The sequence below is a fragment of the Cetorhinus maximus genome, chromosome 21, assembly GCF_964194155.1.
Source record: "Cetorhinus maximus chromosome 21, sCetMax3.hap1.1, whole genome shotgun sequence".
Taxonomy (NCBI): Eukaryota; Metazoa; Chordata; class Chondrichthyes; order Lamniformes; family Cetorhinidae; genus Cetorhinus; species Cetorhinus maximus.
In genome coordinates, this window is record NC_135899.1 from 83057144 (window position 1) to 83083203 (window position 26060).

Consider the following 26060-nt stretch of genomic DNA (forward strand, 5'->3'; position numbering starts at 1 on the left):
TCAACAGAACTAAGTAAAAATAGAAGAGAGGTGAAATATAAGCTGGTTTAAGGGGGGAGGGGGGTGGGACAAATAGAGCTGGATAGAGGGCCAGTGATAGGTGGAGATAACCAAAATATGTCATAGGCAAAAGGACAAAGAGGTGTTGAAGGTGGTGATATTATCTAAGGAATGTGATAATAGGTGACATTAAGATTTTTGTTAGGCAAGGGAGTCAAGGGTTATGAGAGGGAGGGGGGTGGTGCAGTTAGGGGAGTGGAGTTGAGATCACAACCAGATCAGCCATGATCTTATTGAATGATAGAGCAGGTTTGAAGGGCCAAATGGCCTCCTCCTGCTCCTGTCAAGGCTGGCTTCAGTGACCAGAAGCTGCCTATGGGCGGGGCTTGATGGTGGATGGTGCCCACTGCTCCCTGATTGGCAGGTGCTCAGGCCCACGTGTGCGGGTGGGGGCGGGGCCGAACTCCGTGATTGACAGGCGTTCGGGATCACGCGGGCGTACACCTCTTTCTGATTGACAGTTGCTCAGGCCCACGTGTGTGTGTGTGTGTGTGTGTGTGTGTGTGGGGGTGGGGGTGGGGGCGGGGCCTACCTCCGTGATTGACAGGCGTTCGGGATCACGTGGCGTGGGCGGGGATCACGCCAAGGAAGACGCCGTTTGGTTTGCATTTGGTCATTGCAAGGACGGGAGACGATGGCGCGGCTGGTGTTGTTTAGGAGTCAGTTCATTGTCGCTCGGCAGATGCGGAGTTATGGCGATAGCAGCCAGGTAGCCACCCGAAGAGGGCAGGGGAGGGGCTCGGTCAGGTCTGAGGGCCCGGCCCAGGGTAGGGTGGGATTGGGGAGGGGCGGAGCGGAGTGATATCCGGTCAGGGGTCCGGGTGACTCGGCTTGCGGATGATGTCGAGCTCGGTGAGTGAGTGAGTGATGGGGCAGCTAGTCCCTCCCGGCCTCCAGCTGGACTTGAACTGGAGGCTGCAGCTCCCCTGGGCCTGGATGTGTCTCCACCTCCGCACCCTAACCCCCATTACCCCACCCTCCACACCCTAACCCCCATTACCCCCCCTCCCTCCCTCCCAAAAACCCCTCATCTCCAGCCTCCCAAGGTCACCGAGTCGGGCGGAGGGTCTGGGAGCTGCTCAGCGCTTCATAGTGAAAATGGAGCCCGGCCCTGGCGGAGGAGTGAGGGGGGAAATGGAGGCCAGAGGGAGGGGGAGGGGAGGGGGTGAGGGGGGGAAATGGAGGCCAGAGGGAGGGGAGGAGGTGGGAAATGGAGGCCAGAGGGAGGGGGAGGGGGTGAGGGGGGGAAATGGAGGCCAGAGGGAGGGGAGGAGGTGGGAAATGGAGGCCAGAGGGAGGGGAGGGGGTGAGGGGGGGAAATGGAGGCCAGAGGGAGGGTGAGGGGGGGAAATGGAGGCCAGAGGGAGGGGGAGGGGGTGAGGGGGGGAAATGGAGGCCAGAGGGAGGGGAGGAGGTGGGAAATGGAGGCCAGAGGGAGGGGAGGGGGTGAGGGGGGGAAATGGAGGCCAGAGGGAGGGTGAGGGGGGGAAATGGAGGCCAGAGGGAGGGGAGGAGGTGGGAAATGGAGGCCAGAGGGAGGGGAGGGGGTGAGGGGGGAAATGGAGGCCAGAGGGAGGGGAGGGGAGGAGGTGGGAAATGGAGGCCAGAGGGAGGGGAGGGGCAGAGTCTGGGTCATTGGGGAGCTGGAGAGAATTCTGCAGCCGGCTGCAGTGTTTGGGCTGAAAGTTAGTCAGAACAGGGTTTCACTCTCTCTCTTAACCACTGTTTTTAAAATGTCCACCTTCTTTACAGTGAAGAGCTTTAATGTTTTGCCAGTGGGGACTAGGGAAGGGTGAGCCAATTCAGCTTGTACCCTTACTTAGAAGATTAAATTATTCAAATGTGTTAATGGGATGACTGCGCTCAGGCCAGCCAGTGGTTTGTCCATCCCCGGTTGCCCTTGAGAAGGTGGTGGTGAGCTGCCACCTTGAGCCGCTGCAGCCCGCGTGATGTAGATGCAGCCGCAGCGCTGTGAGGGAGGGAGTTCCCAGGATTTTGACCCAGCGACGGTGAAGGAACGGCGGCGATATGTTTCCAAGTCTGGATGGTCCTTTATTCGGAAGGGAGGGAGACAGAAAGGGGTGGATTACAGGCCAGCTAGCTTGACATCTGTCAAAGGGAAAATGTCAGAAGCTGTCATTAAAGATGTTGTAGCAGGGCACTTGGAAAAGTTTAAGGCAATCAGGCCGAGTCAACGTGGTTTTCTGAAAAGCAAGTCATGTTTAACCAATTTATTGGAGCTCCTTGAAGGAGTCACGTGCTGTGATTAAAGGGGAACCAGTGGAGGTACTGTACCGAGATTCCCAAAAGGCATTTGATAAGTTTATTGTGTGGAAAATAAAAGCTCATGGTGTAGACTCATGGATGTTTACAGCACAGAAGGAGGCCATTCAGCCCATCATGCCCGTGCCTGTCAACAAAGATCTGACTACACTAATCCCATTCTCCAGCACTTGGCCCATAGCCCTAGAGGCTATGGCAACACAAGCGAATAGCAAGATACTATTTAAATATTACGAAAGTTTCTAACTCAACCACCCTTTCAGGCAGTGAGTTCCAGACTCCCACCACCCTCTGGGTGAAAAGATTTCTCCTCAACTCCCCTCTTAGCCTTCTACCTCTTACCTTAAATCTATGCCTTCTGGTTATTGACTCCTCCACTAATGGAAAAATTTCCTTCCAATCCACCCTACCTATGCCCCTCGTAATCTCATACATCTCTATCAGGTCCCCTCTCGACCTTCACTGCTCCAAGAAAAACAACCCCAGCCTATCCAATCTCGCCTCATAGCTCAGACTCTCCAGCCCAGGCAACATCCAGGTAAATCTCCTCTGCACCCTCTCCAGTGCAATCACATCCATCCTATCATGTGGTGACCAGAATTGCATGCAGTACTCCAGTTGTGGCCTAACCAGCGTTTTATACAGTTTCATCATAACCTCCCTGCTCTTGTATTCTATGCCTCGGCTAATAAAGGCAAGTATCCCATATGCCTCCTTAAGCACCTGCCCTGCTACCTTCAGGGATCTGTGGACATGCACACCAAGGTCCCCCTGATCTTCATTACTTTCCAGGGTCCTACCATTCAAAGTGTAATGCCTTGCCTTGTTGGCCCTCCCAAGTGCATTACCTCTCACTTTGCTGGTTGAATCCCATTTGCCACTGCTCTGCCCGCCTGACCAGTCCATTGATATCCTCCAGCTTACAGCTATCCTCACTATTTACCACCCTACCAATTTTCATGTCATACCCCCTACATTTAAGCCCAAATCATTTATGTACACCACAAACAGCAAGGGACCTAGCACTAAGCCCTGCGGAACCCCACTGGAAATAGACTTTCAGTCACAGAAACATCCCTCTACCATCACCCCCTGCTTCCTGCCCCTCAGCCAATTTTGGGTCCCATGGGCTTTTAGGGGTAACATACTGGCATAGATAGAAGATTGGCTAGCTAACGGGCAACAGTAGGTATGAATGAGTCTTTTTCTGATTGGCAGGATATGACGAGTGATGTGCCACAGGGATCAATGTTGGGGCCTCAGCTACTTTACAATTTATATAAATGACTCGGATGAAGGGACAGAAGGTATGGTTGCTAAATTTGCTAATGAGACAAAGATAGGTAGGAAAGTAAGTTGTGAAGAGCATGTAAGGAGACTACAATGTGACATAGGTTAAGTGTATGGGCAAAGATCTGCAAATGGAATATAATGTGGGCAAATGTGAAATTGTCCATTTTGATAGGACAAATAAAAAAGCATATTATCTAAATGGTGAGAGATTGAAGAGCTCTGAGGTTCGGAGGGATCTGGGTGTCCTAGTGCATGAATTACAAAAGGCTAGTATGCAAGTAATTAGAAAAGCTAATAGAATATTATCGTTCATTGCGAGGGGAATTGAGTACAAAAGTAGGGATATTATGTTTTAGTTATACAGGGCACTGGTGAGACCACATCTGGAGTACTGTGTATGGTATTATTCACCTTATTTAAGGGAAAATGTAAATGTGTTAGAAGCAGTTCAGAGAAGGTTTACTAGACCAATATCAGGAATGGGCGGGTTGTCTTATGAGGAAAGGTTGGACAGGTTAGGCTTGTATTTACTGGAGTTTAGAAGAGTAAGAGGTGACTTGATCAAAACTTTTAAGATCCTGAGGAGTCTTGACGAGAATAGTTCCTCTTGTGAGAATCTAGAACTAGGGGCCACTTTAAAAATAAGGGGTTGCTCATTGAAGATAGAAATTGAGAATTTATTTCTTTTGAGGGTTGAGTGTCTTTGGCACTCTCTTCCTCAAAAGGCAATGGAAGCAGGGCCTTTGAATATTTTAAGGCAGAGGTTGATAACTTTTCACCCCCTTGCTTATCAAAAATCTTATCGGGGGTAAGCGGGAGGTTACAATCAGATCAACCATGATCTTATTGAATGGCAGAGCAGGGTTGAGGGGCCGAATGGCCTACTCCTGCTCGATGTTTGTTAAATTTCGAGGCGCAGTCCGTTTGTTAAATTCCAAGATGCAACAGGATCTAGGTATTCTAGTGCATGAGTCACAAAAAGTTAGTATGCAGGCTTCAGCATGTAATCCAGAAGGCTAATGGAATGTTCCTTTATTACGAGAGGAATTGAACATAAAAGTAAGGATGTTATGCTTCAGTTATGCAGGGCATTGCTGAGACTGCATCTCGAATACTGTGTGCAGTTTTGGTCTCCCTATTTAAGAAAGAATGTATATGCATTAGAGGTGATTCAGAGGAGGTTTACTAGATTGATACCTGGAATGAGTGAGTTGTCTTATGAGGAATGGTTGGACAGGCTGGGCTTGTTTCCACTGGAGTTTAGAAGAGTGAGGGGTGACTTGATTGAAGTACATAAGATCCTGAATGGTATTGACAAGGTGGGCGTGGGAAGGATGTTTCCTCTTATGGGTGAGTCCAGAATTAGGAGGCACTGTTTTAAAATTATGGGTTGCCCTTTTAGGGCAAAGATGAGAAATTTTTTGAGGGTTGTGTGACTTTGGAACGCTGCACCTCAAAAGATGGTGGAGTGGGGTCATTGAATATTTTTAAGGCGGAGATGGAGTGATTTCCTTGCCTAAGACGAATCTAAGGTTGTCGGAGGGAGGGTGGGGGAGAGGGGCGGGATAGATGGGAACGTGAAATTCGAAACACAAACAGATCAGTCATAAATAGCCTAATTCTGCTATATTTCGTATGTTTGTGCGTGGCATGGAGGGAAACTTACAGGTGATGGTGTTCTCATGCATCTGCTGCTCTTGTCTTATGTGTTAGAGGTCATCATTTTGAAATGTCCTGTCAAAGGATCCTTGGTGAGTTGCTGAAATAAAAACAGAAAGTGCTAGAAAAATTTAGCATATCTGGCAGCATCTGTGATTAAGTTCCGAAGAAGAATGATATTGGACTCGAGACCTTAACTCTTGTTTCTTTTCCCACTGATGCTGCCACACCTGCTGAGTTCTTCCAGCACTTTTAAAAATTTCAGATCTCCAGCATCCTGCAGTAACTCACCAAGGCTCCTTCGACAGCACCTTCCAAACCTGTGACCTCTATCACCTAGAAGGGCAGCAAACACATGGGAACACCACCACCTGCGAGTTCCCCTCCAAGCCACACATCATCCTGACCTGGAGCTAGATAGCCATTCCATCACTGTCGCTGGGTCAAAATCCTGGAGCCCCCCTCCCTAAAAGCATTGTGGGTGTACAGACACCACATGGACTATAGTGGTTCAAGAAGAGGACTCTTCTTTCAATGAAACCATTCAACAAGTTGGCTCCCCAACACCACCTCAGGGGCAATTAGGCATGGGCAATAAATGCTGGCCTAGCCAGTGACGCCCACATCCCATGAAAGAACTTATAAAAGCAAAACACTTCTGATTTTGTTCTGTTACTGTAGTGCAACTGGTAGATGGTACATGCTGCTGCTGCTGTGAGCCAGTGGCCAAGGGAGCAAATGTTTAAGGTGATGGGGCGGGGTGCTGATCAAGTCAGCTGCTTTGTTTTAGATAGTACTTACAATTCTTAAATGTTGGAGCTGTACACATCTAGGCGAGTGGAAAGTATTCCATCACATTACTGACTTGTGCTTTGTAGACGGTGGACAGGCTTTGGGGAGTCAGGAGGTGAGTTACTTGCTGCAGAATTTCCAGTCTCTGACCTGCTCCACAATATTTACACGTAGCTGGTCCAGTTCAGTTTCTGCTCAGTAATAACCCCCAGGATAATGTAGGATTCAGTGATGGTAACCCCAGTGAATGTCAGGGGGAGGTGGTTTGACTCTTGGTCGTTATCGGGCACAGGTGTCAATGGTACCTTTGTCATTTTGGCACGCAAGATATTTTGCAAAGGAGCCTGAATGGGGCAACTTTATCTGTTGAGTGGCTTGTGACTTTCAGAATCGCTGGTCAGCAGTAGAAAGTGAAGTGAGACATCGCAATTCCTTATTTCAAATCGGTCTTGTTTACTTCCCAGTGGTACAGGCTATCGTGCAGGTTAGGTAGTAACTGCTTCACTTGGCACATCATTTGTGGTGACAGAATAGAAGCTAACTGAGCTTAGTATCATGGAATAACCTGGCATCTAACTTCATCATTAAGATGGTGCTGGTTTAGAGTCATCAGCCACCTGAGTGCCCATGGGTTTGCATTGAATACGGTGACAATGCTGCTGAGATGTCGGGCTGTTCCAGTTTGTATACAAGAGCTGTATAATTTCCTTCAAAAGGAAATTGTTTTTCAAGGTAACTTGGATAATATTGTATATGTGTTTCTAACACTAAATACCATACATTATTGTGTTTCAGCTAGGAGAATTGGGCAAGGGAGCTGGGAAGGGAGGTGGTGGTGGAGGAAGCATTAGAGAAGCGGGAGGTGCATTCGGCCAAAGGCAAGCAGCAATGGAGGAGAAATACTTCAGGTAAATATTTCTACAATCTGTGAATTTTGTCATTTATGGCCTGCAGTTTGTTCCTCTCCCCACCCCCATCCTGATAATTTTAATGACCTGAATTAATATAAGTAATTCAGCTTGCAATCTAATCTACTGATTTGATTTGAGGATCCCCTGAATTGAGAGGAGTTAACTCTGGATTTGACAGCCTCTGCAGCTCTCTGTAAACTGTTTAACATTATCTGATGCTTGCTGACAGGAATGGTTAACTTTATTTGCCTTCGTATTAAAATTCCAGCTTGATAGCCCAAAGTGAATGTTTGCATTGTAGTTACATTCTTGTCCTTGCATTTAATGATACAGATGCATCGGCACAAAGCTAGTGTAGGCTTTCAATGACATTTAAGGCAAAAGCAGATGACTAGGTATGCTTTTGTACAATGAATGGTTTCCTGGCTGCAGTTATCACCATCTGCTTGGTGTAGTGTACCTTTCAAATAATCTATCCAGACCAGAATTAAAGGCATGTATCATGGGAAATGACAGGGCAGAAACATAAGCATTTGACTCGTCAAGATTGTGATGATGTTTTTCTCCACTTGGACCACCACTTTTGTGCGTGTTCTCACTCTGCATTTTAAACATTTTCAAGCAACTGTCTAATTTCACTTAAAGAATTGATGGACTCTTCTCTCTCAAAGGCTTGAAGCATAGAATTCCGTGTTTCGGCAGCCTCAAATTCTTTCTAAACTATCAATGTTTACAAATATTGTCTTGGCAAAGAATAGATATCACTATCTGATCTAAGGAAACACTTCAATACTCTAGTAGGCCACCCTTTAACTTGGTCACTAATCGAGGCCCAGTTCCTGAAATCTCTCCACAAAGATAACCTCTCATCCCTGGTACAATTTAATTCAATCTGATGTTGCACTTTTTCCCACTGCTTTTAGATCCATCCTACAAAGGGTTCCTTACAACTGCTCAGTGCTCCAACTGCGACATCACCTCAGTTGTGCTTTTCGTTTTGCCTCTTATAGTCATAATTATCGACTGCTAATTTTTAATGACTGTGTATCTTGCCAAAGCTCCTTTGCCCCTACTATTTTAAAATGTCATTTATGGTGTATTTTCTTAGTAAATGTCTGCTGTGTTGAATTCAGTCTACTGCTCTGTTGTGAGCAAATTGGACCAATCTGTATCGCATCTTTGCAAGCATCTACTGTGCAGAGCAAAATGTTTTTTGAAAGTCCACATAATCCACATCCAGAGTGGTTATTTTATCTATTCTGATATTTCTTTTAAAATATGACCTCCATTTGAGAAATCCATGCTGACTGGTTGAAAACTTGTTCCCTGAACTACTTGGTAATTTATTTCCATATTGTGGACTTCAGCAATTTACTCACAATTGATGTAAGGCTGTCTGACCTACAATTCCTTTGTTTACCCTTGCTTCCTTTTTGAAAGGGGCTGTTGTATTTGCTACCCTTTAGCACAATTTTCTTTTTCATGGAATGTTGGCAATTTCTGGTCAGAACCTTTGCTATGCCTTCACTAGGTTTCCTCCGATTTAAGTAAATCCATTTAAGGTTCAACTAACTTATGTGCATTAGTTTTTGAGCATCCCAGTCCAATACTCCCTTTCTTTCTCCGCTTCCCCCACAACCCCATCCTGTCTGAAAACTGAAATCAAGGATTAGTAAATATTTGCCATCACTTTGCTGTTTGTATCCACCCACTGCCTTAGTTTTCTAATTTCTTGTTTGATGTAAACTGATAAGCTGCCCTCACTATTTTCACTAACTTTTCTCAATTTGTTCTTGGGCAATTTAATTTGCTTTAGTTTTCCAAATTTTTATCCTGTATTTTATTTTTATTATCTGCTCTTTAAGTTTCAAATGTTATATAAACAATGTTTCTTTACTGGAATTTCAAATTCATATCCTTTCATCTCATGTTGAAATACCACTCTATCTATTTACCTTTATATTCTTAGTACCTGATCACCTTAACTTGCTTTTTCCTAATCAGTTTTTTTCATTACACTTGTGTAATGCTTATGAATGATGTGCATCTAGGTTGTCTGATACAATGTAGGTTAACTGCAGGCAGCTGGCAGAAGGTTACTAAGTAATTCACCTGAAGTTCTGATGTAAATTCAAAACACATGGATAGTTTGAAGTCACTAGCCACACCACAATGACATGTAATTTTAGTCTATTGAGCAAATCAGTTACATGATGGACTCGACTGTGTTTAATATAGCCGAGGAGAATAGGTAATGTGAGATGGAAATGCTGAAGGCAGATAGTGAACCAGACTGAATATAGAAGGTTCAGAGGGGAGGTGAAAAAGCAAATAAGAGAAGCAAAGAGGGAGTATGAAAAGAGACTGGCAGCTAACATAAAAGGGAATCCCAAAATTTCCTGTTGGCATATAAATAGTAAAAGGGTGGTAAAAGGAGTAGGGCTGATTAGGAACCAAAAAAGGGGAGGCAGAGGGCATAGCTTAGATATTACATGAATACTTTACATCTGCCTTTACCAAGGAAGAACATGCTATCCAAGCATGATGAGAGGAGGTAATTCAGACAAGAGAAGGGTTTACAGTTGATAAGGGGGAGATATTATTGGATAGTGTGCCTGTACTTAAAGTGGATAAGGCACCGAGACTGGATGAAATGCATGCAAGGATACCGAGGGAAGTAGGAGTGGAAATTGCAGAACACTGGCCATAATTTGTTGGTCTTCCTTACACTCGGGTGGTGCCACAGGACTGGAGAATTGCAAACGTTACACCTTTGTTCAAAAAAGTGTGCAGAGATGAGCCCTGCTACTACAGGCCAGTCAGTTGAATTTTGGTGGTGGGGAAACTCGTAGAAACAATAATTTGGGACAAAATTAATAATCACATGGACAATGCAGATTGATTAAGGAAAGCCAGCATAAATTTCTTAAGGGAATATAGCGTTTAACTAACTTGGCTAGTGTTTAACTCACTTGCTGGAGTTTTTTGAAGAGGTAACAAGGTTGATGAGGGCAATGTTGTTGATGTGGTGTGCATGGACTCCCAAAGGCATTTGATACAGTGCTGCACAACAGACTTGTGGCCATTGTTGTAGCTCATGGAATAAAAGGGACAGCAGCAGCATGGATGCAAAATTGGCTGAGTGACAGGAAACAGTAGTCGTTAAGGCTCTGAAGAAAGCCATACGGACTCGAAATGTTAACTCGTATTTTTTTCTCCACAGATGCTGCCAGACCTGAGTTTTTCCAGCATTTTCTGTTTTTATTTCAGATTTCCAGCATCCGCAGTATTTTGCTTTTATTCTATAGGTTATGTTGAGCTTTTATAAGACATTTGTTCGGCCTCAGCTGGAGTATTGCATCCAGTCCTGGGTGTCGCACTTCAGGAAAGATGTAGAAGCATTGGGGAGAGTGCGGAAAAGATTCATGAGAATGGTTCCAGGGGTGAGGAATTTCAGTTATGAAGATAGATTGGAGATGGGGGAGAGGAGATCTGATATTCAAAATCATGAATGATAGGGAGAAACTTGTGAAAGGATCAAGAACAAAAGGGCACAGATTTTTAAAGTAATTGCTAAAAGAAGCAAAAGCGAGAAGAGAAAATCATCTTCATGCAGCGAGTGGTTAAGGTCTGGAATGCACTGCCTCTGTGTATGGTGGAGGCAGGTTCAATCGAGGCATTCTAAAGTGAATTAGACTGTTATCTGAAAAGGAGGAACGTGCAGGGTTATGGGGAGAAGATAGGAAAATGCTCATTTGGAGAGCTGGTGCAGACATGATAGGCCGGATGGCTACCAGCTGCACAGTAACAGTTCGGTGATTCTGGTAAAGATCATATTCGTGCCTTGATAAATGTAATGTGTTTTATTGGAATTGGTTTTCTGCTGTAGACTAGAAAGTTATTGTTATGCTGTGGAATGTTTAAACTGCTTTTACCTTTGTACCGAAATCCACAAAAACAAGCTTCACCCTTTTCCCAAATAAACCCCAAAACCAGTATGCACACCAAAGGATTTCCCTCTAAAATAGAAGCAAAATACTGCGCATGCTGGAGATTTGAAATAAAAGCAAGCTGCTGGAAAAACTCAGCAGGTCGGCATCATCTGTGGAGAGAGAAAAACAGAGTTAATGTTTCATGTCCCACATGACTCGATGAGTTTTTGCAGCACTTTCTATTTTTATTTCATTACTTCCCTTAATCTATTCTAACAGTGAGATTGCCAATACAGTACCAAATTAAGGGTGGAGTTGTTCTATTTTCATGTCGATTTAGCAGTGAACTAAGCTTGCTCAAACTCCATGCCAAGGGTCTTGAACCAGCAGATAAACTAAATCCCAAAGTTTCAGAACATCTGTTTGATAAGTTCTTTACCTAGCTGATTCATAAAACTGGAGACAATAATATGTGATGATTCACTTATTGATTGAAATACTAATATTATACACCCAGACAATAATGCATATTAGCTCACATCTAAATTTTGCACAAATGGATTTAATGAAGTGTGAAAATCACACCACTGTGTCTCGAAGGTAACAAGAGATTTCTTTCTAAGTAAAAATGCATTTGCTTTTTTATAACTTTTTCTTTATGGTCATCTTGCTCAATGCAACATTACCTGATGTTTCATGACTGCCCAGTTGTTCAAACCTATTATTGAACAGAAACAAGCACACTTACCTTTTCAAAACATTCTGTTTCTTAGCCTTGTTACTTGGGAAAAGCAGTGATTTGTTGTAAATAATTTTTGATGGATGACCTATAGCAGCATACTGCTTTTTTTCAACCGCCTACCAGGTAATTCAAGGCAATTCTGTTTTGTTGCAGGGAAAAGGAAAGTGAACAGATTGCAAATCTGAGGAAGCACCACCAAGAGGAGATTCATCACCATGAAGAGGAAATACAGCGTTTACAAAATGAGATTAAACGCCGCAAGCATCAGATCAAGAAGTTGGAGCATACTGATGGCAGTGACAGCGACTAGGATTTCTGATGTTCCTACTTGGCTTTGCGTGTCTCAATCATAGAATTAATAAATACTGTTTGCGTAATCGTGCTTGGATGTAAATTGTGCATTCCCAAATAAAAATACATTTTAAGTTCACTTCTTCATACTTAGTCTTATTCATTGCATTATTGGCAGCCTGTGCAAGGTACTAGGGTGTGTGCATATATAAGCGGTTTCTTAACTCTGTGCATAACCAACTGAGTCTTAATCTCTACAAACTGCGTATTGTTCCATACACATGTATTTGAGATTTTGACCATTAAAACGCTTTTTTTTTAAAGAACATGTGATGACCAGAATTTGCTTATATTAATTCTAAATGAAATTAGTTGTCTTAGAATGTTGCTAAGACTCGGGAGCAAATGTTGATCCTGTAAGGCTCTTTTTTTTTCTTTAAAAAATATGACCAGTTTCTTAATGCTGAAGGATTTATAGCTCCCATCAGTTTACCGTTTGTCTTTTCCTATGCAGAATTTAAAAGGCACTGTGTCTGACTGGAGTTAACTGTCAATTGTATGTAAGCCAAAGGAGTTTCACTCCTAATATTGCACATTGACTACTACAGTTAAAAGCAAACAAATTTACAACCAAACTGCTATTTTAGCTTCATAAATCATTTTTGTAGAATATTCCATTTTTCATATTGTCAAAAAGATCTTTGCTGTATTAAGTGATGCAGCAGAGCTTCCTGGGTGATCTAATGGTTAAATATCGTCCCAAGCAAAGCACTATTTAGTACAAACCAGGTGAACTCCACATTCAACCCTCCATGTGGCCTCTGTAAGGTTGCTGCAATTGGCCTGGAGCTCCAGGCTACTAGTTTTATTCGGGATGGATGCAAGGTGGGAAATTGACAAAAGTTCTTCGTTCTAATCTTCTGGCCTTGCTGGGAAGCAAGAGTAGATACAGACATGATTTCAAAGCTTTCAGTTAAATAGAATGACATTAGATTTGAATGCCTAGAACATGAAGGTGGCTGGCATGTTGCAAGTAGCCTACACTATTTTGAATGCAGATGCCTAAACTAGCTAATGGAAAAAAAAAATCAGCATTTGGACAACAGTTTGTAGAAATCGGAGGCTGTGCACATACTTCTATAGCCCAGAGTTTTGCCTAATAGTATTGACCTATAGGGAGGCAAGCAACTGCTGAAGTGCTACATGTCTAACTTATGGAATTGTGGTTCAGTTGATGCAATATTTGTTTGCAGTCCTGTGAATGGCAATGCCACTTGAAGAGTTTCTGGTATTTTCTATGAGTAACAATTCAAACATTTTGAGGGTGAAGGTGGGTTTGTGCCATATGCTTTTTGTCATCAAGTAACTACTAAATGTGAAATACGGTCAATCATTTTTGGTAGACTCAGTAATTGTACTTCTATGTCTGCAGCACTCAAGTGACTATTAATGATTAACTGTCTGTCTCATTAGGACCTGTTGTAGAGCTGAAATTCTTCCAAAGGTGGCAATGTTAGTTAAATGACATACCACCTTCCATATCATAAAGTGTATTTTCTGGGCTGACTAAATCCCGAAGGAAAACTTGGTCAAGCTGTACAACAATTTTGCAATGTGTATTTATTACGAGAAGGTATGTTTACTGAAGTCAGAAGTAAAGATTCCACTACCATTTTTGAAGCTCTTAAATATTAAAGCATTTGTTAACAAAAAATAAAACTTAAACACAAGATTACAGATACACGGTTAAATTTAGTCTTATAACATCTCCCAAAAGATTTCTACTTAGCTGGACTCTCAAATAAACACCCTTTTCCAGGCCACAGTCCCTATAGATTTTTATAAAATATCCAGTAATATTACCACAAGGCACCCACTGTTGTTATAAGGAAAGTATTTCACAAACTTCTCTCTTCCCCTCACTTGACAATGGAAATACAAGGCTTGTAACAAAACCTTGCTTTCTGGAGCAACCAGACACTTCTCTGAGCTGGCTAGAAGCTGCTTACTTCACAGGATTATGCTCACACGGCACACTGTTCAAAATCACATGGCCAGACACCTCATACAGCTGTCAATCTTACCTTTAAATTTATTTTTCCACGTCCATCCTTAAACCCATTTTTTTTTAAGCTTTCTTTTGAAAGCTACCTTTTTCAGAATCTCAAAATCTTTCATGTTTGTCTTTATGGCCACCAATTTCAGGAAAAATAAACTTTGCTTTATTTATTTATGATCTTTGCCAGCTGTAAGACTTCCTTTTTCTCTCTTTGAAATTCAATAGCTAAAAATTCGCTCCTCATTTATCTCCCAGTGCGAACTTCTATTCATGCTGTATCTACTGGTATCCCATCTTAGCTCACTCATCTCCACTTCAAAATGCCTATTTTACGCCTAACCCTTTGATTTAAACCTTGCAGTCTGACTGTCTTCAGTCTAATTAAATGTCACCCCCCCGCCACCCCACAAACCTGCTTCACAGTATCCCACAGGAATATTAGAAAAATATTTTCTTTACAACTGTCTTGAAATACATTGGGTTCAGGCTTGTCGAATCGATCAATAGAACATGGGAGTAGGCCATTCAGCCCCTTTAGCCTGCTCTGCCGTTTAACTAGATCATAGCTGATCTACCTCAATGCCATCTTCCCACAATATCCCTGTGCCCTTTTATGTCGTTGCTATCTAGAAATCTGTCAACCTCTGCTTTGAACATGCTCAATGACTGAGCCTCCACAGCCCCCTGGGGTAGAGATCTCCAAAGATTCACCACCATCATACTGAAGAAACGTTTCCACTCTTTGGTCCTAAATAGCCTACTCCTTATTCTGAGACTGGCTTCTAGACCCCTCAACCAGGGAAACCACGTTCCTGCATCTACCCTGTCGAGCCCTGTAAGAATTTTGTACACTTCAGTGAGGTCACATCTTATTCTTCTAAACTCGAGAGAACACAGGCCCAGTCTCCTCAGTCTTTCCTCATAGGACAATCCCACCATTCCCCTGGTTAGTCTGGTGAACCTTTGTTGCACTCCCTCTATGGCCAGTATACCCTTCCTTCGGTAAGCAGACCAAAACTGCACACCTTACTCCAGGTGAGGTCTCAGCAAGGCTCCGTACAACTACAGCAAGACTTCCTTACTCCTGTACTCAAATCATCTTGCAATAAAGGCTAACATACCACCTGCATGCTAGCTTTCAGTGACTTATGATCAAGGAAATCCAGGTCCCTTTGGACATGAGCATTTTTCAATCTCTTCCCATTTAAGAAATACTCTGCATTTCTGTTTTTCCTACAAAAGTGGATAACTTCACATTTTTCCACCTTATATTCCATCTGCCACGTTCTTGACCACTCACTTATTCTGTCTAAATCTCCTTGAAGCCTCTTTGCATCCTCCTCACAACTCACATTCCCACCAAGTTTTGTGTCATCAGCAAACTTGGAAATATTACATTTGGTCCCCACATCAAATCATTGATATCGATTGTGAATAGCTGGGGTCCAAGAACTGATCTTTGTGGTACCCCACTAGTCACAGCCTGCCAGCCTGAGAATGATCTGTTTATCCCCACTCTGTTTTCTATCCATTAACCAATCCTCAATCCATGCCAGTATATTACCCCCAATCACTGGAGCTCTAATTTTGTTTACTAACCCCCTGTGTGGGTCCTTATCAAAAGCCTTCTGAAAATCCAAATGCACCACTTCAACTGGTTCTCCCTTAGACATTCTGCCAGTAACGTCCTCAAAAAGCTCCAACAAGTTTGTCAAATATGATTTCCCTTTCATAAATCCATATTGACTCTGGCCAATCTCACCATTATTTTCGAAGTGCCCAGTTATCACATCCTTCAGAATAGATTCTAGCATTTTCTTGACAAGTGATGCCAGGCTAACAGGTCTGTCTTTCCCTGTTTTCCCTCTCCCTACTTTCTTAAATAGTGGGGTGACATTTGTTACCTTCTAATCTGCAGGCACCATTCCAGAATCTATCGGATTTTGAAAGATAATCACCAATGCATCCAATATCTCCATAGTCAACTTTTTCAACACTCTGGGGTGTCGATCATCATGATTTACTAAGTTGATGCCAAATGGTGTTACTGCAAAGTACAGTACTGTTGAGATGATCAGCCATGTCCATCTGCTGTTAGTGACAAGATGCATCCTCCATCAATTGGTGATTCTCCATTTTCAACCCAACCCATTATATGTGAATCATCATTGGGATATGATCTGTAGTGCCTGCCCGGAGCAGGGAAAGGCTAAAGGGCGCACAGAAACCATCTCTCCAATAAAGCTAGATAGGAATATAAGCTGTGAGGAAGACACAGGGTTACAAAGAGATATAGGCAGGTTAAGTGAGTGGGCAAGGTGGGAGATGGAGTACAGTGTGAGGACAGTGCTAACAACAGAAATGGAGAATATTTAAAGGTTGAAACTTCTAGATGTGCAGAGGAGAGTGTACTTGTACATGGAACACAAAGTTTGCATGCATGTACAGCAAACGATTGGCTTCTTGACCTTCATTGCAAGGGCTTGGAATAAAAGAATAAGGAAATTTTGCTACAATTGCGGAGGGGTTTTATGAGACTATAACTAGGTTACAGTGTGCAGCTCTGATCTCCATTTCAAAGCAAGGATAGATTTGCATTGGAGGTGGTACAGCAAAGGTTCACTAGATTGGTTCCTGGGATGAAAGTGTTGTCCTATGATGAAAGACTGAGTAAACTGAGCCTTTGCTCTGGAGTTTAGAAGAACAAGAGGTGATCTCATTGAAACATACACAATTCTAAAGGCCTTGTCAGGGTAGACATACAGGCTTTTTGCCCTGGTTGGTGAATCTAGAACATGGGCACAGTCTCAAAATAAGGGGTGAATCGTTTAGGTCGATGATGAGGAGAAATTTCATCACTCAGAGGGTTGTGAATTCTCCAGTGTTCAGTATATTCAAAGCTGAGATGGATAGGTTTTTGATCTCATGGAATCAAGAGATATATGGGAAGGTGGAGTTAAGGGAAATGATTGCATGGAATGGTAGAGTAGGCTCAAAAGGCCGAATGGGTGTACTTCTGCTCCTATTTCTTATGTCCCCAAACCTGTGACTCACATCCACGGAAGGGCTGAAAGATTGAAGCCAGATTGAAAATAGAAGCCTACCATATCTTTTTAAAGCGAGGCACACCATTCCATAAGTGAAGGAACTAAACAGGAAGGGAACTAGATGCAAAGACAATTGACAGTACCATATGATCACGGTACATGCAATGAAATCCAGATGTGGCTAATTGCATTTTCAATCAGTGAATAAAAAGAGTAATAGACAGAGTTGGAAATATGATCTTAAGTACAAATTCACACAAAGTATGCATGTTTACATTAACTACTTTGTGCATTTGTTGATAAAATGGCAACAAAAAATATCTGGTTATTTTTAATCTTTGCAAATAATTTACTTTTTACTGAATAATGATAGATGTTAAGTGAATGTACTTCACTTTTGTATATTTACTACAACTAGCATTCATATAGCACACTTAACACGGATAGAATTCAGCAGAGCATGTTAAAGGAAGACAGGTAGGGCAGTTTAGGGAAGGAATTCCAGAGCTTAAGGCGTAGGTGGTTGATAGCACCTAAGTGATTGATGGAGCGATTAAAACCCAGAATGCTCAAAGGCCAGAATGAGAGGAGAGCAGAGATCTGGCAGGGTTGCAGGCCTGGAGGAGTTTTCAGAGATAGAGAGGAGCGAGATCAAAGAGGGATTTGAATAGACGGGTGGGGATTTTAATATCAAGGTATGGGTTAACTTGCAGCCATGTGTTCGACAACGAGCAGAGGGGTGATGGGTAAACAGAACTTGGTGTGAGTTAGGATACAGGCAGCAGAGTTTTGGATTAATTTGAGTTTATGGAAGGTGGAAGATTGGAGACCGACCAGATGTGAATTGGATTTTTTTAGCTGTGTTGTGTTAGAGTATGCTGGGTGTTCTCTACTAAAATTAGTGCACTATATGATGCTGTTGTAGCCACACGTGGCTAGCTAGGAATTTTGTTTGGACAACACAGTTGTACCAAATTTTAAAATCTCTTGAATCCAATAGATATGTTGCAAGATAGTAACTGTAAATTTGTAAACTGTAAAGAATAGTTAATAGTCGAGAAAAGTAAATGTTTACACACCATCAGCCAATGAGACAGAAAAAACAAATATTTTAAAGAGGATCAGGGAAGGATGCCTAATGGCTGATTATATTGTGTAAACTAAGTTTTTATAAATTTGGTCAAATTAAGGTTACAACCAAGAAGTTCTGCTTCAGGCTGCAACAATTTGAATTTACAACAAGCAGTTAAGAATCTTTCTAGCAATACTGTGTAAAGGAAATTAAATAGTTGCTTAAAGTTTTTAAAAATTATTTCACTGGATGTGGGTGTCACTGGCAAAGCCAGCATTTGTTGATCAAGAGGTTAGTAGCAATGGTAGTGGTTTTGATACAACTGAGTGCGAGGCTATTTCGGGGAGCAGTTAAGAGTCAACCGCATTGCTGTGGGTCGGAGTCATGTAGGCCAGATCGGATAAGGACGGCAGATTTCCTTCCCTTAGGGACACGAGGGAATATTAAAGCATATAGGGAAGGAACCGGAAAGTTATTGTGACCAACGTGGAGTAAAATACCAGGATGGAGTTGAGGAGAGAGGCTAGTGGTAACTTATTTATACAGAGGCGATTGAAAGGAGGTTTACTAGATTGATACCTGGAATGAGTGGGGTTATCTTAGGAGGAAAGGTTGGACAGACTGGGCTTGTTTCCACTGGAGTTTAGAAGAGTGAGGGGGTGATTTGATTGAAGTATTTAAGATCCTGAATGGTCTTGACAAGGTGGACGTGGAAAGGATGTTTCCTCTTGTGGGTGAGTCCAGAACTAGGAGGCACTGTTTTAAAATTAGGGGTCACTCTTTTAGGACAGAGATGAGGAGAAATTTTTTCTCTCAGGGCGTTATGCGACTTTGGAACTCGCTGCCTCAGAAGGCGGTGGAGACGGGGTCATTGAATATTTTTAAGGCAGAGATAGATAGATTCTCGTCAGGCGAGGGAATCAAAGGTTATCGGGGGTAGATGGGAATGTGGAAATCGAAACACAAGAAGATCAGCCATGACCTTATTGAATGGCGGAGCAGGCTCGAGGGGCCGAATGGACTACTCCTGTTCCTATTTCTTATGTTCTTAGGCCTGCTGGAGTAGGATATGTTTTTCAACATGGAATGGTTGAGGCAAAGGCCATTACATCTTTCAATGGAAAAGTGGCTGAATGTTTGAAGGCGAAAGGAAGAGACGGGCAATGTGATTAGTTTGGCATTTATGCAGCAAAGAATTAGGTACAGGAACAATAGGCTGAAAGGTCTGTGTCTGTGCTCCACCATATCAAGATCCTACAAGGTGAGGACATGGAAGATAAGGGCAGGAAGTTTCTCATTTGGAAACAAAAGCAAGATACCGTGGAGGCCGGAAATTTGCTGCGCTATGGTTTGCTAAATGCTTCTAGTTGCAATCTGGAGAGGCAAACAGCAATGTTAACATATTTAGAAAAGGGGGCGGGTAAAAAAAAAATTCCGATTGACCCCGACGTGATTTGAACACGCAGCCTTCTGATCTGGAGTCAGACGCGCTACCGTTGCGCCACGAGGTCTTGGTACCGGCGAGGCGAATCCTTGCTACTAGTCAGCTGCTGCGATGTGTCATCTTGCAGTTGTACGGCTCCAGGGAGGAGCTGTCAATCATGGGTGGGTGACGTCACGCAGGGCGGGGCCTGGCCTACCGGAAAGGTCGGGAGGGGAGGGGCGGGGCCGGTTCTCAGTGGCGTCACGAGGGGGCGGGGAAGGGGGCCGGTTCTCAGTGGCGTCACGAGGGGGCGGGACCGATCGCCCCGGCGCTTCGCGGAGCGCCTGCTCTTTAGGCCCGGAAACCCCGCGCCTCCTTCCTTTTCGTCGCCATGGCGGACGGCTTCAACAAGGTGCTGCCGCCGCTCTCGCTGTGAACGGGCCCCGGCGCCCGGCGGATCCTTCTCCCCCGCCCCGCTTCCCCCACCCATTCCCCATTTAATAGGGGGCGGGCGGTGGGGTGAGAAATGACCGGCGCCGGCTGACCTTCCGCGGGTTTTTCCTCTGGAGCCCCAGGCCCGGCTGCGGTGTGAGGCCTGAGCGGTGGGGGTGAGCAGGAAGGGCCTGGGGCGCGGGTCTGGCCGGAGCCCGCTGTCCGAGGGCGTGGAGCCGGTGAGGGGAGGGAGGGAGGGAGGAGGGCAGGGGTGGGAACCGTTCCCTTCCCTCCCGCGCTCGGAAGCGCCGCGTCTCCGGCTGCAGCCGGCCTGAGGCCTGAGGCCTAGCGTGGCTGGGGAGAGGAGGCCGCGCTGATGCTCCATGTGCTGCAGGCCCAACGTGTGCGTCAGTAAAATCGCTGCTGCCGCTGCCGCGCGCTGGGCTCTGGAGGCGGCTTGTATGGTGTGGGTGAAGCAGCCTCTCTAACACCACCTCTCTTGTTATTGCTTTGCAGGTCCTGCTCCTCGATGGCCGAGGCCACCTCCTTGGCCGCCTGGCTGCCATTGTAGCTAAACAGATCTTACTAGGTACTTACTCACTACTTGTAACCCCCCGCTGTAAGGCATCTCGCCTAGGCTGTGGATGATGAAATGATTTAGTTTTTGAAGGTCTCAATGAGAATACTTTCATGCACTACCATCTGAAGCACAATTGTATCATGATCCAGTTTGCTTGTTTTAGCCGTGCCTAATGTTTCAGTCATACTTAAACTTGGCTCTCCTCTTTTGAAAAGGCCACAAAGTGGTGGTGGTGAGGTGTGAAGGGATTAACATCTCTGGCAACTTCTACCGAAATAAACGTAAGTGTCTTTTCTCGTCCTTCACCCGCATGCAACCCTCCCCCCCCCCCTCCCCCCATATCAGAAGAATTGTATTTTATACGTAAAAAAACCAATTTTATAAAAGCTTATTTATTGGCACATCAGTTCACATGGCTTGTAGCTGCAACTGAATTTGTAAGTGTTTTCTGTCTGTGATGATTTACTGTGTTTTGAGTTTCTCGACCATGAGAATACCTCACATGCACTACCATCTGAGACACATCAAGATAAGATGATCTTTTTGATTTCCAAATCACTTGAATTAAACTCTAGACTTGAATACATTTATGGATGTGTGCTAAATCAGATGTGTCTACACTTTTTCAAGTAATTTTAAATGTAATGCATTAACAGTATCAAGCATTAGATTTTTGTGTAGTCAAATGGTGTTTAATTCTGCACAGATATTCAGTTACCTCTCTCTCTATGTAGTTAAGTATCTTGCTTTTTTGCGCAAGAGGATGAATACTAACCCCTCTCGTGGCCCATATCACTTCAGAGCACCAAGCCGGATCTTCTGGAGGACTGTAAGAGGTAATATTTTGCTTTTAACTTGATAGTTAAGCACATATTAATATCAATGCAGGCATATAGCTGTGTAAAATTGCTTGTATCAATCAGGCTAAGATTGAGACAGTTATTGCATTGTTTGAGGACACTAAATGGGATACATTCACAGCAGCTTGTATTTATAGTTGTTCCTTCAAATCTTACTTTACCCTACGCTAATTTGCTCATGGTTTGGGGGGCTTCTGGTTTTTAATTTGGCCCTTAGCTGCTCGTAATCCCTAAACAGAACTGCTTTCCTTGTCCTATCTGTGTCGTTGGTATCCATGTGGACCATCACAACTGGATCCCTCCCCCGGCCCCGTTCTTCCGACCCAGAATCGATGTCCCGATACCTGGCACCGGGCAGGCAACACAGCTGCCTGGATTTCTGCTCTCTGCTGCAGAGAACTGCCTATCCCCCTACTATACTGTCCCCTACTACCACTACATTCCTATTTACTTTCCACCCCACCACAGTTGAATGGCTTCCTGTGCCATGGTGGCACATTTACTCATCCACCCTACAGTCCCTGCTCTTATAAGCTGCAAAACCTCTAACCTGTTGGACGATTGCAAAGGCTGAGGCTCCTCCACTTCTACCTTCTCGGCCCCCTTGCCTCCCTCACTCGTAGTCACACTTCTGTCCCTGTCCAAATCAGAGACCCCAGTCCTTAGGGGTGTGACTGTCTGGCTCAGTGTCATAATTTGTTTATTGCTGGGTGTTCTAATATTGCTATGTAAATGCAGTGCTGTTCAAACCCATTTGTGTATCAACTGCTTACATTTCCAGAGATGTGGATCCTAGTTAAACAGTTGACTGTTTTGCATCGATGCATTGTATACAGAAACACTTAATTGGACTGTGGTTACTTCAAGGTATGTTGCCGCACAAGACAAAGCGAGGTCAAGCTGCCTTGGACAGACTGAAGGTCTTTGATGGGATCCCTCCTCCATATGACAAGGTGCACAACTTTGCAAGTTTCTCAATAATTCATGTTCCTGTTCTGTCAATGATGAATTATTATTACCTACATTGTTTGATCTTTTAAATGAGAACAAACTTAATACTGAGATAGAATAGGCTCTCCTGTACTCATTTTTGTTTTGTTGGCCTGTTTTAATCTATAAAATTTACATTTGCAGAGGAAACGTATGGTTGTGCCAGCAGCCCTGAAGATTGTACGTTTGAAGCCAACTCGTAAGGTAACACTGAACATTGCAACTGGTGTGAAAAGCAGTTTTTACTTAGAATCCATGGCTTATCAAAACATAGGTTACAGCACAGGAGGAGACCATTTGGCCTGTCAGGCCCCCGATGGCTTTCTGCAAGAGTAATTTAGATAGTCCCATAACTTTGCAAACTTTTCCCTTTAAGTAGTTTATCAATTCCCTTGTGAATCTGCCTCCAGTGCACACCCAGGCAGTACATTCCAGATCCTAAGCGATCGGCAATTATTTTTAAAAGTTTTTTTCCTCCTCCCATCACATTTGGTTCTTTTGCCATTCACCGTAGATCTTTGTCCTCTGGTTCTCTGCCCTTCCACCACTCTCTGTCTAGACCCCTCATGATTTTGAACACCTATCAAATCGCACCTCAACTTTCTCTAAGGGTAACCCCAGCTTCTCCATTCTATCCACATTACTGAAGACCCTTATCCCTGGTACCATTCTTGTAAATCTTTTCAGCACCCTCTAATTCTTTCGCATCCTTCCTAAAAGTGTGGTGTCGCGAGTTGGGCAATATGATTGAGGCCAAACTGGTATTTTATAAAGGTTCATTTCAGATAATTTCCCTGCCTTAGTACTCTTGTCACTGTTTATAAAGCCCAGGATCCCATATGCTTTAACCACTTTCTCGACCTGGCATCTAAGGGTTAATTCAGAGCTTGGGTTAATGCTAACTGGTGACCCTTACTAGAAATGTGCAGACAATAGCAACTTGTATTTACATAGTACCTTTCTTATAATAAAATGCACTTCACATATAAAGCAACATTAGACACCTAATCCTACAAGAAGGGCAGATAGCTAAAAGCTTGCTCGAAGTAGGTTTTACGCAACATCTTGAAGAAAGATGTGGTGGGATTAAGGGGGAAATTTCACCAGAGTTTGAGGCCTTGGTAGCACATCTTCCAATGGTGGAGATTTTAAGATTGGGGATGCTCAAGAAGTCAGAATTAGATTGAGTGCAAAGTGGTGAAAGGTCATCTTGATTGGCTGCTTGTGCAGGATATTTCTCATGCATGATCCAATTGCTGAAAAAACCTATTTTCAGTGGTTTGAAATCATCTATTGTGAGCTGAAATTGGCCACATGGGAATGTTGGGAAGGATTTGATGGACTAATGATACTAAGCCTGGTTTTCGAGTTACTAATGATATTGAACCTCGTTTATGTAATGAGTTATAAATAATTTTTGTCAAGTTCTCGAACTGTTTTAAGGTCAAATGATCTTTTGAGATCAAATTTTACATATTGTATGTAAAATCATATTTAATGTTACCACTCTCGCCATGAAAACCTTCAAACAACTTTAATTTCGTACTGCTGATGGAATAAAATACTTTTTGAAAGATTATATTGTAATCATTATATGCGTATATGTGTATGGATTCACAGGCACTGCATGGTGTCTGGCTTGCAATTGTTCCATTTATTAACTGAATAGCGTCCTTAACTCCAGACATTGTTTCCTTGCAGTTTGCTTTCCTTGGTCGCCTTGCTCATGAAGTTGGTTGGAAATACCAGGCAGTTACAGCCACTCTTGAAGAGAAGCGGAAAGAAAAAGCCAAGCTTCACTATGAGAAAAAGAAGAAAATTTTAGTAAGTAATGATTACATTGTTACACCCTTCAGCTTACTGCAATTTTATCCAATTTGAGTCAGATGCCAGATGCTGTACCCTCCCTGAAAGAATGCTCCTGTCTTATCCATAAGGTGTATGAGCATAGCTAACTTCCCACAATTAGTCTCCCATCCAACCAGCTGGCCATGATATCCCAGCCTACCTGAGCTGAAATTGGGAATTCTTTGCTGGTGCCCAATGTAGTGTGTGGACCCCTAATTTGTTTTGGAGTTGTGGGCCCTGTTTTGAGCCGATAGTCTACCGTGTTCAAAAAAGACTTTCTAAATTTGTGGCATCATTGTAGTTTCCTTTGTAATAATTGTGTCTGTACTTGGATTAAAGTGAAAAGTTACAATGGTGTTTGTTTATTAAATAGTTTCCTGTTTTATCAATGATTTTTATAAATTCTGTTCACAGAAACTGAAGAAGGTAGCTGAGAAGAATGTTGAAAGCAAAATTGCCAAGTACACTGCAGTGCTGAAACAATATGGTGTTCTTGTTTAATATATTCACTCAGAGGCATTGACAATAAAAGTTGTAGAAAAAATTGGTTTACTTGTGCCTTTAATTCTTTTGAGGATCTTCTCTCAGTTGAAGCTTGTTTACCAAGATGAAGGAATTCTCCATTTACAGACCAACCTGTGCTTTTTGACCTTAAATGAATGCTTAACACTTTATATACACACCTACCAATTATTATTTTTAATCTTGTCCAGACCTACCCACATAGCTAAAGGATAATGTGCCATTCATCATCTTTTGTAAGGACAGAAAAACAGTGAGCGCAGCATCAAATTACATCCAATAGCCTTTATTTTCCCCTTTGGGGGTTTCTAAACATTGAATGTATAATCCAAAGTTACTCTTATAGCATGAAAACTAAACTTTCATAGTGTATCTTGCTTTCAATTTAAATGTTAACAAATTTTGTCACAATATGTGCTGGATTTTGTAGTTCCACAAGAGCAATAAAATCTGCAACTCGAAAATTTGGCAATAGGACTTCCAAGAATCAAAATAGAAACTTAATTCCAGCCTTCAAACAGGAAACAACAGGAAAATATTTCTCTCATACATTTACTAAAATAATAAACCACCTTTTAGAATTACGCACTTTATTAGTGGGAACTTTGAGGAGGCAATAAAACACTTTTTGTCTAGTTTAATTCCTATCTTTTCCCAGATAGTATCAATTTTTATCACTGTTTTGCACTAGAATATTTGAACCAGTTGCATTCTTTTCCCTTGTCTGTCCTGCTGGTATGTGTATTTCCTGCAAGAGTCATCCTTCTCTTCCTTTAACATATTCCAGTCAAGCCTTTGCATCATGCTTAAACTATATCCATCAACACTTTGCTTCTCGTTCCCCCCTGTCCCCCTCTCCAAGGTATGTCACAGATAGGGAATTTTCAGCTGACCTGCAGAGTTCCATCCTGCATGCAAGATGCAGTGTGTGCATTTTAAACTACATTGCTTAGACAGCAGTGACAATTTGAGAAAACCAAAGTTTAGAAAGTACTTGGTATGTGTTACAGTTCACTCGGATAGGTCTGAGTTGCTGTGGCAACATACTTTTTACATGCATGTTGTAGTCTGGGGCTATGGACAGTGATGGTAGAGGTTTCAACTTTCCATCACATGGCTGATCAGGAATCTCTTACTGCTGCATGTAGTGGAAGGATTTACATGTATTGGAAGGATTTACAAGTTGATACTCAAGCTGCTTGGCTATGTTATGAGCGCAGCTTCCTTGGCCATTAAATCTTGGAATGGGACTTAAACCTGGAGC

At 43.1% G+C, this 26060-nt stretch overlaps 2 protein-coding genes and 3 non-coding genes across 5 annotated transcripts; 4 read left to right on the forward strand and 1 right to left on the reverse strand.

Annotated features, from left to right (window-relative positions):
• The first annotated feature begins 604 nt into the window (after positions 1-604).
• Positions 605-12102, forward strand: atp5if1b (ATP synthase inhibitory factor subunit 1b). The gene is made up of 3 exons (XM_078567306.1): positions 605-769; positions 6883-6995; positions 11826-12102. Exons 1-3 carry the CDS (start codon positions 695-697, stop codon positions 11980-11982), a joined length of 345 nt encoding a protein of 114 aa, XP_078423432.1. The 5' UTR covers positions 605-694; the 3' UTR covers positions 11983-12102.
• Positions 12103-19580: 7478 nt separating this feature from the next.
• Positions 19581-19652, reverse strand: trnaw-cca (transfer RNA tryptophan (anticodon CCA)). Its single transcript has one exon. It is a non-coding gene; the product is annotated as a tRNA-Trp (tRNA).
• Positions 19653-19873: 221 nt separating this feature from the next.
• rpl13a (ribosomal protein L13a) lies at positions 19874-24821 on the forward strand. Its single transcript, XM_078567307.1, has 8 exons — positions 19874-19976; positions 20513-20585; positions 20792-20857; positions 21311-21412; positions 22304-22389; positions 22571-22630; positions 24128-24250; positions 24689-24821. The coding sequence occupies exons 1-8, from the start codon at positions 19956-19958 to the stop codon at positions 24773-24775; spliced, it is 618 nt and encodes a 205-aa protein (XP_078423433.1). The 5' UTR covers positions 19874-19955; the 3' UTR covers positions 24776-24821.
• LOC144696169 (small nucleolar RNA Z195/SNORD33/SNORD32 family) lies at positions 21024-21100 on the forward strand. The gene has a single exon (XR_013580086.1). It is a non-coding gene; the product is annotated as a small nucleolar RNA Z195/SNORD33/SNORD32 family (small nucleolar RNA).
• Positions 22430-22505, forward strand: LOC144696170 (small nucleolar RNA SNORD34). Its single transcript, XR_013580087.1, has one exon. It is a non-coding gene; the product is annotated as a small nucleolar RNA SNORD34 (small nucleolar RNA).
• Positions 24822-26060: the final 1239 nt, after the last annotated feature.

Coding starts and splice junctions, on each gene's coding strand:
- rpl13a (XM_078567307.1), top strand. CDS start 19,956: ATGGCGGACGGCTTCAACAAG. Junction 22,390..22,570: donor TCCCTCCTCCATATGACAAG/GTGCACAACTTT, acceptor TTACATTTGCAG/AGGAAACGTATGGTTGTGCC. Junction 22,631..24,127: donor GTTTGAAGCCAACTCGTAAG/GTAACACTGAAC, acceptor GTTTCCTTGCAG/TTTGCTTTCCTTGGTCGCCT.
- atp5if1b (XM_078567306.1), top strand. CDS start 695: ATGGCGCGGCTGGTGTTGTTTAGGAGTCAGTTCATTGTCGCTCGGCAG. Junction 770..6,882: donor GTTATGGCGATAGCAGCCAG/GTAGCCACCCGA, acceptor ATTGTGTTTCAG/CTAGGAGAATTGGGCAAGGG. Junction 6,996..11,825: donor ATGGAGGAGAAATACTTCAG/GTAAATATTTCT, acceptor GTTTTGTTGCAG/GGAAAAGGAAAGTGAACAGA.